Source organism: Pelecanus crispus, chromosome 6 (assembly GCF_030463565.1).
Source record: "Pelecanus crispus isolate bPelCri1 chromosome 6, bPelCri1.pri, whole genome shotgun sequence".
Lineage (NCBI taxonomy): Eukaryota > Metazoa > Chordata > Aves > Pelecaniformes > Pelecanidae > Pelecanus > Pelecanus crispus.
Genome location: NC_134648.1, coordinates 5,700,302 through 5,720,368, shown reverse-complemented (window position 1 = coordinate 5,720,368; position 20,067 = coordinate 5,700,302). Strand labels below are relative to the sequence as shown.

Genomic DNA, 20,067 nt, shown 5'->3' with positions numbered 1-20,067 from the left:
AGACACACAACAATTAATTAACTATCATTAAAGAAAGAAAATTTTTGGAACAGCAAAGATGATACTCGGAACAGTATCCAGTGGTTTTTGTTACATACATTATCATGGCTCCAACACACATACAAAAATGCTAATTCTTTTTTAACGCTCTTATTTCCCTGCAGATCTCTGTTTACATTAAGGAAAATAGATCTATTTTTTTATATGCTAAAACAGTGAAACAAATTGCTCTGAAAAAGAAAGGGAGGTCCTGCTGAGCATGTAAATATATGGAAGAGATGTGTACTCTTTACATACTGGCAAAATCCAAAGTTGTTGCAATGAGCAACATTAAAAAAAAGTAAGATTTCTGAAACTCTCAAGCAGAATTAAAAAAAATACAACCAATTATATTTCTGCCCTGAAGAAAGTTAGTAAAATATTCAAGCATGCATAAAGCAAAGTAAGGCACTTGTCGGCTTTCATTATGATCAATAAAAACTGTCAGCTCATTAGCATATCATTAGCTACCCTGCTGTTTCCAAAGTGTTAACGCGTAGAAATATTAATTTACAAACATATAATATCCCAGAGTTCTGAGGCTCCGACTGCCTGCATAAAATAAGAATTTAAGATGGGCAAATCCAATATAACTTCTTTTTTTTTTTTCCTATGTAGCTATAAACATATGTTTACCATCTGTGGAATTATGGGAAGCAGCTGAGGTAAAAAAACAACAGCTGTAGAATAAAATAATACTATCAATTTCACTTCACAGTGACAGCTCAACTGCTGGAAGATGAAATGTACTCTAGGTTCAGAGTAACTCTCAGACCGTCATTTGAGTTAAAAGTTAGCTTTTATCTCTGTTTCACAATTAAAATTGTCAGTTGCTATGCTTAAATAATTTTAGCATAAAATAATTGTCCTAGCTTGTCGAAATCTGGGGACTTCGAGGAGAGGTCCTCAGAAAAACAGCAACTTGTAAAATTGTCTTATGAACTAACAGCTTCAAAGGGAAACTGAGTGGGTGGTAAATCACCTTGGCAACAAATCCACGCCAGTATCGAGGATAGGCAGCTTGGCCTATCACTGCACTGTAGACTCCTTCACTGATAAACACTTGCACCGTGGCTTGTTATCCAAAACTGGAAGAAATATCAGAAACTTTTCTGTAGCTTGCTTACAAAGTAAAAGAATTAATTTTCAGGTGGAGGGGGTGGTTTTCGTTTGTTGGTCGGTTGGTTCCGCAATTCAGCCTCGACCAGAAAGTCATATAGCCTCACCAAGGGTCAATAAAAGCTGAAAGAAAACATACTTTCTTTTGGAAAGAACTTTTCAAGTTGTAGGTCATTTCCCTATCCTTTGCAATTTTGGAAAAATATTGCCATTAATTGAATCTGGAATATACTGCCATTACTCGAATCTTCTTTTTCCTCTGAAAAGTTCCTCATGCCCATACTGGCCTACTTAATGATAGTATCTTGGGGAGTCTCATAAACGGAAAAAGCCAGGCTTTCCAGCTAGAAGTTATGAGCAGCCCGAGTCTTGCAAGCTACCCAGCCTTTCAGCCTGGGCTGTTTGGAAGCAATGGAAGCTCCGAAGGACAAAGCAGCTCACGAACAAAACTCGGTGACCTACTATTGACTCTCTGTTGAGAAACACAGTGACAACACATAGTTGAGAAAAATAGAAAGACAGGAAGGTACTCCAGGAACAGAAAAACCTAGTGTTTTGCAGCAAGGCAAATGCACTGCATACAATGGCTAGCATCTGCCAAAGCTATAAAGATCACAGGCCAGAAGACCTTCTCCGCTCTAGAAGTCAATGCTGACAGGGACAAACAATGAAGAGTCACCCGAGGCAAACAGCAGAAGGATGAGGGTATTCTGTACGTAAAATCGAGACAGAAATGGCCTCCGAGAGTAATTAAGACCACCACTGTCTGGCCAGTAGACCACAGCAAAGCTGTTGTTTCATGAAGGTTTGTAGATGAAAGCCAAGAATAGGCTCTGACGCTGCGTACACGATCTCATTCTGTTCCCCGGAGTGGCAAGGCAGAGCACAGCAGGTAGGTGAAACTAAAGTAAGGAAACCAAACAAAACCCCCAGATATGGGCACTGCGGTAAGTGACTACGATACTCCGCCTTGCAAGAAGAGACCCTTTTCTCTAAGTGTTGGACCTACCTCAAATCCCAAGTCCACAGTTTCTACTAAAATTCATACAGATCAGATTTCAGGAGTCTAAGACAACTAATCAGAAACATCTTGCTAACTATTTATTAATTTCCTTCTTCATGCACCATTTCATATCTGCTTACCTTAAAGAAACCATGTTTCCTGTTTCTCTGTCCGAGCCATAAATTGCTCTCAGGTGTCAGGTTCGTTTCTGGGGGATCAATGATACGTTCATAAATCCTGTAGAGGGAATACATTGCCATTACTTGAATCCTCTTTTTCGTCCAAAAAAGTTCCTAGTAAAAATCAGTTAATGGTAAAAGATGGAAAGTAGAACAAAAAAAAAAAAATTTTTTTTTATTAAACACAATATTTACCATTGATACTTTTGAAGGTATATTACAACTTTAAAAGAAGAAGAAAAAACGGGGAAAAAAAAACTATTAAAATCACTAACATATGAAGACCGCATAAAACTGAAACTCCTCCGGTGCAACGGTGCAGCACTAGGCTGAAGAAACACAATGGCAGAACCCACCATAGTAGGGAAAACAATAAAATGGGACCATCTTAGCCTAGGGATCTCCTTCAAACTCAATTACGCATTCTGGACAAAAAGTGCAGGCAGAAACAAGATTCAACCAGAGGAACAACCCTTTGGGATTTTCAGACTGTTTAGAATTTTGGATAGACTTCACAAAGAAACTTTGTTCCACCTCTACTCCCATGGCCTTTTGGTCTCTACATTTGTGTTATTCATCCCTGCACCTGAACCTTCTGTTTTATCCACTTCACCCCTGTTTGCTGCTGTTACTGAATTCACTGGGCCCGGGCGCTCACGTGTGCCGCCACTGCTGCACACGCAGCTTGCCCGTGTCGCTGGCACAGGTACAGAACGGCACCTCTTCGGGTATGTTTGGTACCTAGCACTACAGGGACATTTTCTTGGTTTTTCTTCAAGGAACTAGAAATAACAGCAATAACAAATTACAATGACAACAAGTACCATGAGATCCGTAAGCAAACTTTTAAGTACTGCATAAACTTCCACATGAACGCAGTAATCTACACGCCAAATTTCTAAAATTTATTCATTAAAAATTGCTGTAACACAGGCATTTTAAAATTCACAAAAATCTGGAGTTTTAAAAAGGTTTTGCTTGGGTTTTTTATTTCTTTATTTTTAGGACAACTGTAATGGAGGTCCCATAACACCTTTTTCAGGAACTCAGACTACTACAACGATATCGTCGTTTTAGAAAATGAAACATTCAAGACCAAAGTTACTGACCCTAGATTCTCATATTGCCATGTCACATTGGTGGGAGCCATGAACTTACTGCTTCATAACAAAACCAGCATGCTTAAAAAGGATTATTGAGAAGATGATGAAATATATTTCCATTACTATCCAGCTCACAGGGAGTACGTATTGCCATGCAATCACACCAGCGTGACAGCCAATAGAAAAGACTCTGAATGCATCAAGACCTGTAGCTTAAAGGGGTGAAATTATCTGTACATTTCAAAGGGGTGAAATTATTTTTCTTCTTTCTTTAAAGCTATGGCTTTAAAACAAACATGAAAAATGAACACCAAGGAAAAATACAAGTCCATCAACACAACTCATTGCACAGTTATCTTCCCATTTACACTCCAGCTGTTTCTAGCACAGGCTCACTGAGTGTAATCATTGATTTTCATGTTGTAAGTTGCCAGGTGTATTGGGTTTGCATGGCAAGGTTTTGGTAGCAAGGGGGCTACAGGGGTGGCTTCTGTGAGGAGCTGCTGGCAGCTTCCCCCGTGTCCCACAGAGCCAGTGCCAGCCGGCTCCAAGATGGACCCGGCGCTGGCCAAGGCCGAGCCCAGCAGCGACGGTGGCAGTGCCTCTGGGCTAGCAGATTGAAGAAGGGGAAACAGAAACAAGCAGGGCCCCAAAGTGCAGCCGGAGAGAGGAGTGAGAAGATGCGAGAGGAAGGGCTCTGCAGCCGCCCAGGTCCGTGCAGGAGGAGGGCAGGAGGGGCTCCAGGCACGGAGCAGAGATTCCCCTGCAGCCCCTGGTGCAGCCCCTGCTGAGGCAGCTGTGCCCCTGCAGCCATGCAGGCCCCCGGGGGAGCAGAGATCCCCCTGCCCCCGGGGAGGAGCCCACGCCGGAGCAGGGGGATGTGCCCCAAGGAGGCTGGGAGCCCGGGGGAAGCCCGCGCTGGAGCAGGCTCCTGGCAGGGCCTGTGGAGCCGTGGGGAGAGAGGAGCCCAGGCTGGAGCAGGTTTGCTGGCAGGAGCTGTGACCCCGCGGGGGACCCACGCTGGAGCAGGCTGCTCCTGAAGGGCTGCACCCCGTGGAGGGGACCCACGCTGGAGCAGTTGGGGAAGAGCTGCAGCCCGTGGGAAGGAGCCACGCTGGAGCAGTGCCTGGAGGACTGTCTGCCGTGGGAGGGACCCCACGCTGGAGCAGGGGCAGAGGGTGAGGAGTCCTGCCCTGAGGAGGAAGGAGCGGCAGAGACAGCGTGGGATGAGCTGACCCCGACCCCCATGCCCCGTCCCCCTGCGCTGCTCGGGGGAGCAGGGGGAGAAAATCGGGAGTGAAGTTATGCCTGGGAAGAAGGGAAGGGTGGGGGGAACATGGTTTAAGATTTAGGGGTTTTTTCCCATTTCCCTACTCTGATTTGATTGGTAATAAATTAAATTAATTTCCTCAAGTCGAGCCTGTTCTGCCCATGACAGTAATTGGCACATGATCTCTCCCTGTCTTTATCTCGACCCCTGAGCCTTTCATTATATTTTCTCTCCCCTGTCCAGTTGAGGAGGGGGATTGATAGAGCAGCTTTGGGCACCTGGCATCCAGCCAGGGTCAAACCCACCACACCACATTACTGGAAAATCTGTACATTTGCAGAGCCCTAGAATAACCTCCCAGTATTCAAGAACTTCCAGAAAGCTCTATAAAGTTTATGTCGAAGTACAAAGGAGTCACATATTCCACCCACTTTTGCTTATTCAGAAAAGAAGGAAGCCATTTGCCAAAACCAAATGGAAGCAGTCTAAAAAACTAGAGGCAAACTCACTATTTCCTTAAAAAGAAACAACAACAACCTCAAACCTAAGAACAAAATAGTTACATGAAAATTCCAGCTTAAGAATGTGAGTAGAGGAGTCAGAAGACTTCTTCTGATACTCATGATTTTATTGCTCAAGTTTATTATAATTATCATCAGCCCTAATTCATCACATTTCATCAACATGATACATTCAAAGCTCTAAGAAATTTCTGCCTTTACTAGTTAATTACTTCTCACTATTTATAAAATTACCATGCTGAGCTGTTTTACCTGTTCAAACAGCAAAACAAGGCAATGTTCTTTTAAACCATGTTCTGAGAATTACAGGAATTTTGCATGTACCATCTCTATCAATATTTTTAAATGTAAGTAGACCCCTTCTGCCATACTTCATGCAAAATTGAAGATTACTCAAATGCAAAACTGCTACAAAATGCTGAACGAGGAACAAAGAATTTACATGCTCCTTGAGAAAACCAATCACTGAATTACACTATCATAGTAGGCATTTCTCTTTGGATATATAACACATCTTTATTCATGACTTAGGTTAATAATGTCCTCACTGGAAAATTTCTAATCTCGTAAAAAGACTAGTCAATATTCCATAAAGAACTCCATTTCTGCTAATGGATAGAATTCTAACGCTGACCAGGTTCAACAACACTACTTATTGAAGAACACTTGTTTTTTATTCACCTGGCCTAGTTAAAGTTTATAAAGGAACTCTACAATATCTGTCTGCAATTACATATAAAAAAACCCCAAACCTAACTGACATTATATGAGAGTTCAACAACAGCAAGTAAGGAAGACAAATCGGAGACAGGCCAAAGCAGTTTATCTTGTCCTTTCTGATGATTTAACAAAGACTTTCAACCTATGTGGAAAAGGCTGTAGCAACCTTCCTTCCAGAGTCTCTTCAGAAAGTACCATTCACAACACACATGCTCAGGATTCCCCATATTCCTCTACTGTTCTACTCTAATTCCAATTCTGAAGCAGGTATTTACCTTTAAATTAAGGGATTAATTAAAGGGTGGTTTATGCCTTATTCCATGAATGTCCAAGAGACTGGTTAGTTTTCTTCTCCGTGGATCTGCCCATGGAGTATAGGATTCAAGAGAAGGCATGAGATGTAGATCAGTCCTTGCTTATCTTCCTATGTAAAAAGATGTTTTGGTTGACACTATTTGGCTGCCGAGCTTACTTTATTACCGTACACTGTTAAACATCAGCAAAAAAGCCCCAGCAAGCAGACACACAGCTTATCGCTACCCCAGTCATCCCCTCTATACTCTTGGGAAATGAAATGCTCAAAAAGCAGATCTGAATTCCTAACAGTCAGAAAAAAGGAACGTGGTTCACCATATACTAACTACTATGCTAATAAAGAAGAATTAAATGGGGGGGGGGGGGGGGGGGAGAACCACAAAAAAAAAAAACCCCACAAACAAGAGTCCTGCAACGCCTGACAAAAAGGGAGAGTGATGCAAAAAAATCCAAGGGACTTTGCCAGAAAGACTAGAAGCTGCTACACAAAGGTAAACAGCAACACAAATTAAAACTGGAACTACATGGAAGAAGCTTTTGAATCAATGGAAGAAGCTTTTGAATCAATATGAGCAAAGAAACACAAGAAACACAATAGCATGACTAACTCTCAATCAGTGGATTTAATAAAGGTGAAAACAAAAAGTTTTCAAATATCAGAGAACAGAGTTTCACCAGCTACACGCATTGGCAGCTGATAGCCAACAGAGCTGACTGACGTGCAGCTGGAGTAAAGCCAGGAACGGGGCATGTCTCCTGGCTGCCAGGTTCATGTTTTAAGTCACAAGAACATTGTAAGCAATGCAGCATTCCTAGAGCAGGTTTTTGAGAAGGAGAGAAACTTTGTGGGTATTGAAGACACCCTGTCCATACAAAATGATTAAGGCGGCACTTGCATAAGTAGTTGGGAGTAGGGTTTCATCCAGACATTAGGATTACCCACCTATGTACGCCACTTACAAATCTACCAAATATTACCAGTTATTCAGGTGATTTTTCAGGGGTTTTCAACACTTAGAAAATCCATAAAGCACGAACATTTTGTAACATATCTCAAAGTGTAATGAGAAAAGCTGCTACTAAAAGGTGACCTTCTCTTATAACTATTGCTTGTGAAGTGGGAAAAAACCTTGCTCTGCTCCCCTTCCTGCACTGGGGTTGGTTTGGTTTTTTTTTTTTCTGGAAGAAAAGAGGTGTTTTTCAGGCTGAAAAACTACTGTTGCTGAGTAGACACAAAAGGATCCTTCTTTTTTACAGCTACATTAAGCTTCCACATCATTCTCATTCCCTTGCTTGATTTTCTGGGCTGAAGTGTGTCACCTTCTATGGCTTTATCCACGCTTGACCAATACTTTGTATTTGGCATATGAATAGCTAAATTATACCTACTACACTTCCAGTTTACGAAGTGCTGGTCTAGACCTCCTTGGAGATCAGTTTCCCATACATTTGGCTTTGATACCCACACAGAGAAATGCGCAATACACTTCACAAGAACAGGAATGCTTAGAAAGAGGACTCCAGGGAACTGTGGTCTCTAAAATTACTGCAGACTGAATAGCCCCTCCAGCATGAGGAGACCCAGGTCTCTGGGTTAATGGAAGCTCTACTCCGTACTTCAGACTTTCAGATTTATGATTACTGCATTCACTTTCCAAGAGAAAGCTTGATTTGCCCCTACTTTATGCTGACATATTTCAAAGGAGCTAAACCATAAACCTGGAGTAATACAACTGTGAACCAATCCTTCTTTCTTGAAATGTTCATGCTCAGAATACATTCACTAACCACTGATCCATTTAGCTAAACATAGTAAAAAACCCCACTTGTTAATTGACAAAGACCCATGATAGCCTTGTGCTTTGTATCTCTATCTCTACCCTATCTGCACTCTTTGGTTTATTAAGTATTCTTATGCGATCCTCAGAAACACCTTTTTCAAGGACACATTCCAAGCAGGCATCTGTGACATAATGAATACAATATACAGAAAACAGAAAATCTATAAAATAATCAGTAGACTCCTGAAAGGAAGTGTATCTAAAATATTTGCATGCAAATACACATACACACACCTTTCTCTGCATAGAGGAAGACCCTCTCTAGAGATCAAGTTCTGTTGGACAAGGAGACAGTTCCCTTCCTCACACTCAATCTAAAATTATTTTTATCCTCTTTATAACATTCCGATAAAATAGGAAAATATTGTCATTTTACATGTATGCAAACTGAAACACAGAAAGACTAACTGGTTATCCAAGATCACAAAGACTGAGTTGCGGAGGGACACTGCCCAAGATCTAAGTCATTAGACTGGGCATGACTGGGGTGCAACTGCCTCATGCACTGGGCCACATTCCCTCTGGAGCAAACGTGACATGGAATTGTCTCTTGCAGTGAAGAAGATTTCTTACACGCAACTTTAACAAGCCAAAGTTAACACTTGGAGAGTATTTCCACTTCTGTGGAGATGCAGCTCTACTTCATACATATAATATTTGCCACACCGGAAGCATTTTGGAAATAGCTGAAATATTTAGTAGAAGATGAAAATAAACTTTGTGTCTATTCACGTTAGAACACATCAGCCAACAGGGACTGATCAAGAGATGCAACTGCCTCACATTCTGAACAATAAAATAGACTACAACTCCAACAGTTACTACAAGTAGCACAGCAAATCACAAAATCTCCAAATTCTTTCAGGTCTAAAATATGAGTAGGTTACTAAAACAGGAACATACCTTCTCAAACTTGTGGGCTAGATATGAACCAGACAGATTTATTTTATTAGTAGCACAATTAAGAAACAAATAGCTGCAGTCCAAATATTCTTGTGGCCAAGGCACGGCAGAAACCTCATTTCTTAGTCCCTGGTCTGTATTAATCCAAGAACAGGCTTTTTTGTTCCTGACATGGCTGCCACACTTACTCTCTTGAAGCTATAAATTTCCATGTAGCAACCAGGTGTTGAATTCATCACACCCAATTTTAGATGTCTCAAAAGTTTACACCTACAGAGGAGCCAATCCTCTAGACTCACTTGTTTAATGAAGAAACAAGTGTTTCTAGGGTGTGATTCATCTGACAGTAAATGAATCACTCTCTGAAGGCCCCTCCAATGACAGCACAGGAGCCCTTGCTGACATCAGGGTGAATCATCAAAACAGATTTTTGCAATTCAAAACCTGATCCTCAAAACCGATATTCTCTTGCAACCATTCATTACCCTGTGTACATCCATCTGGATCCTCAGATCCTTTAAATAAACTGAAGGGTATGGAGAAGTCACATGCAAAATAATACACTGTTCATGGCAGAGCCTTTGAAATAGCACTCTTAACTTTTGTAACAGAAAGTCAGAGCATGTTTTGCATCAGTCTTTCTCTTAATATAATTTGCAGAGGTGTTGACCACTTTGACCATTGTTACTATCTCCAGCCGAGGCTGCAAAAACTCAGTACATCTGAAATAGCAAATGTCAGGCCTTCTAACACAGCCTGTTGTACAAAAAAAATAACCAGCCGCATCAAAAAGTTTGTCCAACACGTTTTCTGAATCCCAGCTGCATAAAGAAACTGATGATTATATCAATCTCTATCTTTAAGCTACAATATTGGCATTTGTCTTTATGTTTATTCTTCTGAAGGGACTAAGAACTGATTTCGAAAAGAAATACTAGGATACCTTTACATATTTCTCTTTCAACCCATTTTCTATATGCTTCCCAATGAAAATGTGTCAATACCAACGTGATTGGATTTTCTTGATGGTGTTTACAGATAGGATGCATTATTTGACAGGCATTCAGTTCTGGAGCAACTTTAACTGAATTATTCAAACAGTTTCCAGTGTTCAGTTTCAGAAAAATAATCTTCCTGAGGGAAATTTTGATTTTACATACAGTCTCCTCTGTCATAGTATAGGAGTTCACAATCACTTAACACAGGAAAGCAATTTAGATTAAAATCTCAGGTTTTGAGCGAAGCCTCTTGTTATTAAATTTCAAATATACAACAGTAACTGCCAACTATTTAATCAAAAGTTATTGTTCAGGTCTGGGAGAAAATAATAGGTGGTGTCCAGTAATAGTATATGTTAAGTAAAAGGCTCAAGAGTACATGCTCAGTTTTTAAGTTCTCTTCAAACCCTGTCACCCAAACATTTCATTGATTTTCCTGTATAATCACAGAGATAAAGTGAATGTACTCGACTTTTCAGTTTAATTATTCCAACTACAAATCTAAATTTAAAAATAAAAATCTATCTAAATAAAACTTGATAAGCAATCTCTTTTCCTTCAAGAGAAATGCAAATTAACTTTCAAGACCCTCTAACAAACAGGAGAAAATTAAACAAATGCAAGTAAAGAGGGTTAGATGAGCACATTTCACTGTCAGGTTTGGGCGTTTATTCTCCACACATAAATTGAATAAGGGTAACTTCACAGAGATGTTATCTGCCCATGCAGCTTTCTTTACAAAACACGTTAGGCTTTTCAGTTTCCTACTTATCGATGAATTTTAGCAGTACTTCTTGGGCATTAAACTAAAACCAATCACTGTTATTGATTCAAAGTAGAGGACTGAAACCATTAAATGATACGACACTGGCCACACGAAGGGCGGAAACCCATCTATCTCAGAATACTACACCTGTATGGTATCTTTCATCTGGAAATCCTGAGGTGAATTCAAACACCTTTACAAACAAGGTTCATATTATTAACTTTTCTTTGCAAATGACAAAACAGATACAATTGGGTCCTGAGGACAACAGTCTTAAGAGTGTCTAAGCCATAGGCTAACAGCCTGTCTACAAGGCTGCAGTGTTTACTCATCTTCACATAACAAACATAGCACTCCTTAAAGTGCAAGAAACCCAGAAAATAGTTTGAGTCAGACTCTAGGCAGAAACAGAAATTTGGCCATTTGCTTAGGATTTTCAAGAGTTGCGGGGAAAAAAAAAAATATGATGAACTATGAGGTCAACTGTATCTTACATGTGATGTATCCAGAGCACTTTGCACTTTACTGCACATGCACTATCCATAATTTTTCAGACAGAAATACAGGATTTTCAAGTATCAAGCCAGGTAGTTTGACACCCAAATCGTTACAACGTGCACATTTCAACTTTGGCAACTGTACTGCTTTCAGCTAGGATAGTTATTTTTCTTCAAAGTAGCTGGTATGGGGCTATGTTTTGGATTTGTGACCAGAACAGTGTTGATAACACACCTATATTTTAGCTAATGCTGAGCAGTGCTTGCACAGCATCAAGGCCTTCTCACCCCACCAGCAAGCGGGCTGGGGGTGCACAAGAAGTTGGGAGGGGACATGGATGGGACAGCTGACCCACACTGACCAAAGGGCTATCCCATGCCATATGGCATCATGCTCAGCAATACAAGCTGGGGGTAAGGAGAAAAAAAGGGGGGGAACATCTGGAGTTATGGCATTGGTCTTTCCAAGTAACTTTTCCAAGTTACATGAGATAAATCCCTGTTTTTCCCGGAAACAGCTAAACACCTGCCGGCCAATGGGAGGTGGTGAATGAATTGCTTATTTTGCTTTGCTTGTGCACACAGCTTTTGCTTTTCGTATTAAACTGTCTTTATCTCAACTCGCTTCCCACACACACACACTTTGATCCTTCCAATTCTCTTCCCCATCCCACTGTGGGGGCAGCAGCTGAGCGGCACTTAGCTGCCTACCAGCATTAACCACAACAGCAACCTTTTCTTTTGCGAGTGTTCCTGAAGTTTCATTTTGACCTGGTAAATCTGAGGTGAGTAACATGTGGTTCATGGTTCTGGCATTGCCCAAAAAACTTGCACGTAATCTACAGGTAGCAGAAGCACAAGAGGAATGTACTTGTCACCGTTTCTGGTGAAGATGCCAACTTTTACCACATTCAGCCTGCTTGGCTACAGCAGTGCTTAAGGTGGTGTTTGGGTCAAAAGAATGCCTCACCTTAAGTGCTGAGGGAGACGTCATCTACATGCAGACTTTTCTTATAAAAATCGGCGTCCACAACTTAAAAATTAATGTGAATTTAGATACTTTAAACATCTCAATATGGAGCTGAGAGCCACATTGTTCAAATATCACTTTTCAAATAAATATCTGACTCACCAAAGGTATTTTGGCATCTTTTTACCACTTGTGAGCAACTATTGCTATCCAAGTACCAGAGCATAAAACATGTAGCAGTAGGGGGCTTTTATGATGCACACGTGCATCCACTACAGACAAGGACACAAATCGGCTTATAAATGAAGACAACACTAAAACTCACAGGGTCACGAAAAGACACCCTTTAACCTCAGCAAGCTTTGGATCAGGTTTTAAACCAGAACACTGACTAAAGCAAACTGTTAACAAGAAAGCTAAAAGCACAGCACCCTCATTTGTTACCATACCAAACACCATACCAAAAGCCCATCTCAGATGAAGCAAATGTTCAGGGTGCATCCCAGATGCCCAATATCAGTAAACCAAGACTGAGCAATTAAAAACAGATTCTAGAATTAAGGAGGAGAAATTAATTCAATGGGTTTTTCCAAAATATAAAAAGAAGAAAAGCTCTTCTCCCCCAAACTAAACAAGAAGCCCTTAGAGCGAGATGGACAGGAGATTTAAAAAACTATATTAAAGTATCTATGAAACAAGAAGTAAACAATTAAGCCGATCTTGCATCACAAAGCAAGAGGGTATAAATGCGCATCATAATAATGGCAGAAAGCAGCACTGGTACTTCAGGTCTCGCAGCAAAATTAAGCCCAAAATAAAATTCTACTAGAACAAAGAGGTAAAACCATGGTTACATGGCTTATGTCATCTGAATTTTGTCATGGGCGGGGCAGCGGCAGATTACTGTTGGTGTCAAGACATTTGTTGAGTGAGAACTGGTAGCGCTGAAACTTTGCTTCTATTACTTCTACCTGCACTATACAGGGACGTGCCGGTCCCCGGCCCAAGATCTGTAGCACACAGGTCTTCACAACTGGCAATTACAGCAGAACCTGAAGCACAGTAAGCTTACAGCTTAGAAGTAGCCCTTCTTCACAAAATATACGCAGCCTTCCTCTTTTCTGCCTCTTGCAACTCTCAACCCCAAAGTCACTTCACCTAGTGCAGTAAGACAGGTGCAACCACAAGAAGAACCAGGCTTTTGCTTGCAACTCCTTTCTGCACTGCTACAAAAATAAATTTAAAAGGAAGCCAGCCACAAACAACCTTTTTACTAAACAGCTTCTTTCCCCCCTCCAAAAAAATCATCTGCTGAGAAGTTAATTGCCTTACAGTGTATCTTATCACAGAATCGTCTCATCAAGGGGTTCATGTCATCACTAAATGATTTGTGTATAATCATAAAATAATCTCATCCATATTCCAGAGCCAATTTCCTTTCGTGACTGAAGGCAACTGCAGGCTGAGGACCACAGGCTTTGCTTGTTAACACCCTGCCTCTGCTGCCACCCTCCCGCCAGAGCGCTCCCATTAGCCTTGTCTCAGCACTACACGCTCGGCTCTCCCTGGAGCTGCCACTCCTCCCCATTAGCCACTGCCCCTGTAACCCCACAGAGGGCCAACGCATTCCACGTTCCTCAGTTCATACTGCAGGTTCATCAGATAACCCACATCTCCATTTTCCCATGGTATTTTTCAACTGCCCGTTTTAGCCTCGGTGGTTTGAAAGATAACATTGCACTCTTTCCATAATAACTAATTGGCCATGACTGAGGAGGTGTACGAAACATATAGTAAACATGGAACAAGCCTAAAATGGTTCTAAAATTAAGTTTTGATGGAAACTGCCAGGCAGACAGACAGAAGAGCACTCTCCAGGGACAGCACTCAGGTTTGGAGCTCATTTCTCACAACATCTGACACGCTCCCGAGGTGAAAGCGTGGCTCAGCTGAAGTCAATGAGTGTTTTCACTGCGGACTTCACTGGGGCCAGGATTTCACCCCAGGGATACTGCACGACACATCTTTCAGTCGACTTTAAGGTAAGTGGCTGGCATGACACAGAAAGATTCAGCTGGGGCTGAGGAAGCTCTTTTAGTTGCATTAGTTGACACAGTGCTAGTTATTTGCTTTCACTTTTGACATGCTGAAGGGAATGCTACTAAAATTGCAGCTCAATTAAGTAATGCCGCTTACGCTGATTCTTTTATTACTGACTGGTCTCAGATATGAAAACAACTTACAGGACTGGAAATTGCATGTTACCTTACTCCTATGCTGAGGATCAAACTAGCATCTGTCACCTTACTGCTCCTTCGATGTACCATTACATTGGTAATACAGATCACAACAATGCTTATTCACATCATTGAAATATTTAAACTAGAAGCAGTGGCCAATATCTGATGTTTTATTTAAAAAAACCCAAACTTACAAAAAAAACCAACAAAAAAACCCGAACAACAACAAAACCCTACACCAACCAGCTCACTAAACATTTATCTCTGTAGAAATGGAGTACTTCCTCCACTCCCAGAAATACTTCACCTTCTGAAGCATGAGACTGGACTGCCTTTGCCATTCTCTCAATTAGCACATTTGCAAAGCAGCTCTCACCCCATGGCACTGAACCAGAAACTCAGCTGTGCCCACACTCAGTACTGAGCCCACCTGACCCCCTTACACGCTGCAGGACCATCCAAACATAACAGAGGCCTGGACAAAGCTCTCCCACACACAGCTAAGGGCTGCAAATACGCCAAGTGGCTCTGCATGGCACGTGAAGTGAGAGAGGACGCTACGCAGCCACTGCGGCAAGATCCGTGCCACCACCTAACACCCCAGAGCCACGACAGCCACACTCACAGCATTTGCAGGCCTTGACACCTTCCACCTCTGAGCACCCCACGTGCCCCCAGCTCCCCACACCCAAGGAGCAAACGTGACTGCTCCTGCACCAGCCTGCCATTACCGTGCTGGCAGTTTACTCTGTCACTAAGTGGTGCAGCGATGGGGACTGCCTGGTTTTGGGTAGTAACAAACGCAGCCAAGCAGTCTCCATCTCCCCGCAGTCAACTTGAGGATTTTGACAAGATCGGACTTCCAAAAAGAATTACCTTTTGGGAATTATTGCTGTTCTAAACTGTCAAAGAAAGACTCCCCCAAGTACTAAACCACTTCAGAAAACTCTGGGCTGGTTTCACAGGCTTCAGCAGTCTCAGTCCTGTTTGCTCCATCACCCTGTCGCGCCCCACGGCACTCAGGAGGCTTCAGATCATTTTGTAAAGCCTGTACTATTTGTTATCTGGAGACTCAGATCTCAAGTCAGCTTCTGAATCGTTCAGAGGGGTTCTCATCCGCTCTTTGGCAAAGGTCCAATGCTTTATAAAAGTATTTAACTAAAACTATACTACCATTTTTCAATTCATCTCCAGTATTACCTTATGTGACTTCCAGTTCTAAACTCCAGAGTTTAGCTCACCACTTCAAATGGAAGAGTTCATTTATGTTTTGGATCTCAGTTAATCTGCCTGGCTGGAGCAAGATAATTGTTTTTATAATCTGAAAGGAAAAAAAACCCAAAACATTCGCTCCATCTGGTTGATTCTCAAATTACCATGATCGCCTCTCTGTCCGTATGACCCCCATCAGCACTCCAATAAATGAAAAGAAAATAGAACCAAGGAACAGGAGATTTCCTCTGAAAAAAATCCATAGAAACAAATATCCAGATACACTTCAAACTATGCAGGCTAAATTTTCAGAGGCTGCTCTTGTAAGTAAATCACCCCAATTTAAGGGTTTACTGCTTTGACGTTAAAAAAAAAACCTAAATGTATATTGGACCAATGCAAAAAATATTTGAGAATGGGATAATACACCTATTCACCCACTTTAGGAAATTACTAAATCATTTGAAGCTTGCTGGTCTTGATTTAAGATTATTTCCTCTACCATTATCCATCCTCTCTCTGAGACACACCCATAGCATACAAACACAATGAATGCAAGATGCCAATGGTAAAGCGTAACACATTATTCCTGCCCTGTTGAAGTCATCAACCTGTCTGTCAACACTTTCGATTCACTGCAAAGCACTGCAAGTCCCCAGTTCTAAATTAGAAAAAAAAAAAAAAAAAAAAAATGCTGTTAAGTCTACATTCAGCAGTAGTTGGGCTTTGCAGCTACCAAACTCTGGCTCCACAGGTCCCTAAAACTCCGGAGAGTGCTACAGGCTCCCATCAAAGACCCTTAACGGAACCCCCGGAGGCTGAATTCTGCTCTTCAGTAACTGACATCAGCAGGACCTGGATCAGCTCCCGAAAGAAAGCAAAGCAGATGCCTGCTCCACCCTGAGCAGGAGCTGTGGGAGGCCCCTCTGCTGCAGCACAGCGCCCAGGGTACTTGTACTGACCATACGTGGTTGCTGCCTTCTAGGGGTGATCAAAGGACCCGAGACAGCCAGGCACAGGTACGGATAGTTATCGTTCGTTTTCTGTAGTACTTTTTCAGCACTTTCATAAATACTCATGGCCTTCTCCCAGTTCTATCAATGTAGTACACAAACAAAATTCAACCGATTCATCTAGGATGAAAAAAATAAATTTTCATCATAATTAGGGACTGGGTTCAAACATATCATCATTCAGTCTTTGGTCATACCCATACTACCATTCTGCTGCTGCGTTGGCCATTCAATGAAAAGCCCCAGCTGTTAAAAAATATCTTTCTTTTTTTTTTTTAAAAAAAAAAAATCTTTTCTCAAGTAATGCTGAATGCATCCTGAACATTTCCTTGCAGCTTAACTACAATAACTGTAATGATACAGGCCTGACAGCAGCTGATATGATATGCCAGCTGGAGATCTCTCTTATGCTAAAAAGTTTATAGCCTTTCTGTCAAACAAAAGGGACAATCGGTAAGTGAAAATTAACTTCCAGTCCACAGTACCACAGATCTGAAGTTGGGTGCGACTGTAATGCACAATTATAGCACTCTACCCAAGTAACCATTTCTCTGACAGCTTCTGCTACAGCTTAAAGAGCAGAGAAGCAATCTGGGTCACAAAATCATACTCAAATGTTGAAAGTAAGTTACCTAGCTGCATAACACTGCCACTATGCCATCTTTTCTCTGAAGAGAAAGTGTTTTACATTAAGTAAAGCAGTGAATCCCTCTTTTAAATATATCCCTTAACCGTCTTTAAATTTATTATATTTTAATTGAAGTGATAGGACTTTGTTTAGATAAGTTGAAAACCTCAGGTTGGCAGCCATGATATCTTATTTATAAGAACTCAGAGGTCTTGGATTCCCATATTTGGATTATGTTGCTTTAATTTATTTATTTTTCCAATTAAAAAGTTCTCACTGCTCATGCATTTTTTATTCCCTAATGCTCTGTTCTATCAGGAGAAACATAAAAGAAGCAGACAACACGTTTTTTCAGTTGGAGACTACTTCCTAGCCTGCTCCAGTTTTATAATCTATTCTCTTATGCTCTTACCAACCCCCTCCATCAAACAGCTCAGAGTATCCATCAAAACCACAGGCTGTATTCATAGTAAAAGGCACTCCAGCACACATTTTCACTGGAAAGCATTAATTTTTGCAGCAAAGCGCCCTTCTCCCTTTTTATGCCTGCAGACAGAGTTCAAGTAAAGGAATACTGATACTGTCTGAACAGGTGAGTACCTTTGTAGCAATATGGTTAACGACAAATAAAACAATAAAAATACAAAGCAAGCAGCCTTTAAGCTTACCTCCCCAGATTAATTAGACACACTGAGAACAATGTGGAATTTATATCTCTTAAATAAGTTGTCAATAAATACATTTTGACACGGTACCTACCACCTCTTAAACTGTAGGCTCCGTGCTATTCCCTCGCTCTTCTCCTAACACTGTTAAACGTCACGTTTTTCTGTGTTGTTACTGGTGTAGGGGCAAGCCTGGCAGTGGACAGTCAGGTACCACGGGCAGCGTTACAGACGCTGCAGCTGAAACTAATTCCCAGTGAGGTTTGCCAGCTCTTGTAGGAGTCGGACAGTCTCCTGGGGCTGCAAATCTCCTGACAACGCAGGTATAACCAGCAGCATCCTTTCCCTCTGCTCCCCTAAGAGGCCAAATCTTTGAAGGTGCATGGCAGAGTTTATTTCATCATGTATTAACCCTTGTTAACCCTAAGTGCCACAGGTTACTTAAGGACCCTCTGACAATGACACAGTTGCTCTAGCTCAGCCTAAACACTCACCAAAGCCCCTGACAACCCCCTTTTCCCTGGAGTAGGGGAGCACAGATCCTACACATAACCAATATTTTGAAGCAAGTTTTGTTCGCCACTAGAGGACTCAGCATTGGAGATGCAAGGAAATTAACAGCAGCGTACTTCATTTCCATGTTACTTCCAGTGCTGGTTTTGCTTGTGCATCAGTTGTACATTCATAATTAATAGCCTTTTCATTTTAATAAGCTTTCTGAGCCTTACTAGGATATTAAAAGCATATTAGCAAGTACACCCACCGCTTATTATGCCAGTTGTCTGAGATGGATCCCTGGCTGAGGTCTAGGCCCAGCACAAAGGCTCTCCAAGTCAGTGAGAAGAGCCCAGTGACATTCAACAGGTTCTTAGTCTGGACTCTAATGTATCCTCCTGCATCAGCAGCTCTGAGCTCTAGCATCAAACTCGGCTACAATTCTTACTCCTTGTTCTTGAAGGAGCACCAAAAGGAGCAAGTGAGATGCAGCAGGAGCTGATTTCGAAAGGACACGTACTTGAGCAAATATACCTCCTTTGATATGTATGCCTCCCCCACCGTATTACATCTCATTAGAACAGAGGTAATTACACTGTTTTAAAGATGACTCTTAAAAGCACTAAAGGCTTTTACTAGTTCTCAAGTACTTTTTCCTAACCTATCCAGGTCTGATAAACAAAGTCAAGTTTGAATTGAATCCAAAAGACAATCAAGTACCAAATGTCAAAGCAATTTTACAAATCAAGAGTAATGTGGGTGATAAGGCTGGGAAGAATAAAAGTAGATTTGACTATCTGTTTACCAATTGAAAGTTTCATCCCCAATGCTTTCTGATCTACTGCAATTTTTGGAGGCCAGAAACTAGCTTTGGGTATCAATACAAATCCTGTAGCAAAATTAAGTTGTGGCTGGGTATTTTCCCCAATGCAAACACTTTCAAGGCACTCTCAGATACGGGTTAACTTTAGTAACACTGCATTCACAAATCACTCACTCAGAATAGCCTTCCAAATGTATATAGCATATTACCATATCCCTAAACAAAAGGAGTAATGCATTTATACAAATTCATGCATAACTGTAAGGAAGCATGGCAGGGCGACGGGGAGAGCTGCAATCCCCTTAAAGAAATCCAGTAGGAATCCAAGGGATTAATTTGGTTGGTCATTTTTTTTTCCTTTTTGCTTTGTTTTTATTTTTTACAGGGGAAAGAACAGTAAGTAAAAAGCACAGAACTTCTTTAACTAGATAGGTACATTTCAAGGTAAATTCTTGTTCTGATGACACCGAATCTCTGCAGGAGGTGGGGCAGATGAATCTATTGACTGCAATCATATTCTCTTTCCTTATGACCGCCTTGTTCAATTAAGTCTGCAGGAGTATGAGAACTCTACCGAGAGCCAGTGACAGCACACTAGCCTAAAATGCTGACATTTACATGTAAAGTCTACAGCTCTTACCACTGGATTCTGTGCATACTTTCAGCTGCAGCTTTCCCAACACTAACATGAGGAAGGCTTAGGATTTTCCGTAGTGCTCAGAAGTACCCCTCATTGGCTTGCTCTTC

At 41.4% G+C, this 20,067-nt stretch overlaps 1 protein-coding gene across 1 annotated transcript in view; it reads right to left on the bottom strand.

The window, feature by feature from the left end:
- Positions 1–20,067, bottom strand: part of NELL1 (neural EGFL like 1) — a 300,108-nt gene that overhangs the window by 238,262 nt on the left and 41,779 nt on the right. Inside the window, exon 5 of the mRNA XM_075712408.1 lies at positions 2,302–2,398. Within this exon, the coding sequence (XP_075568523.1) occupies positions 2,302–2,398 (97 nt within the window). The remainder of the gene's footprint in view (positions 1–2,301; positions 2,399–20,067) is intronic.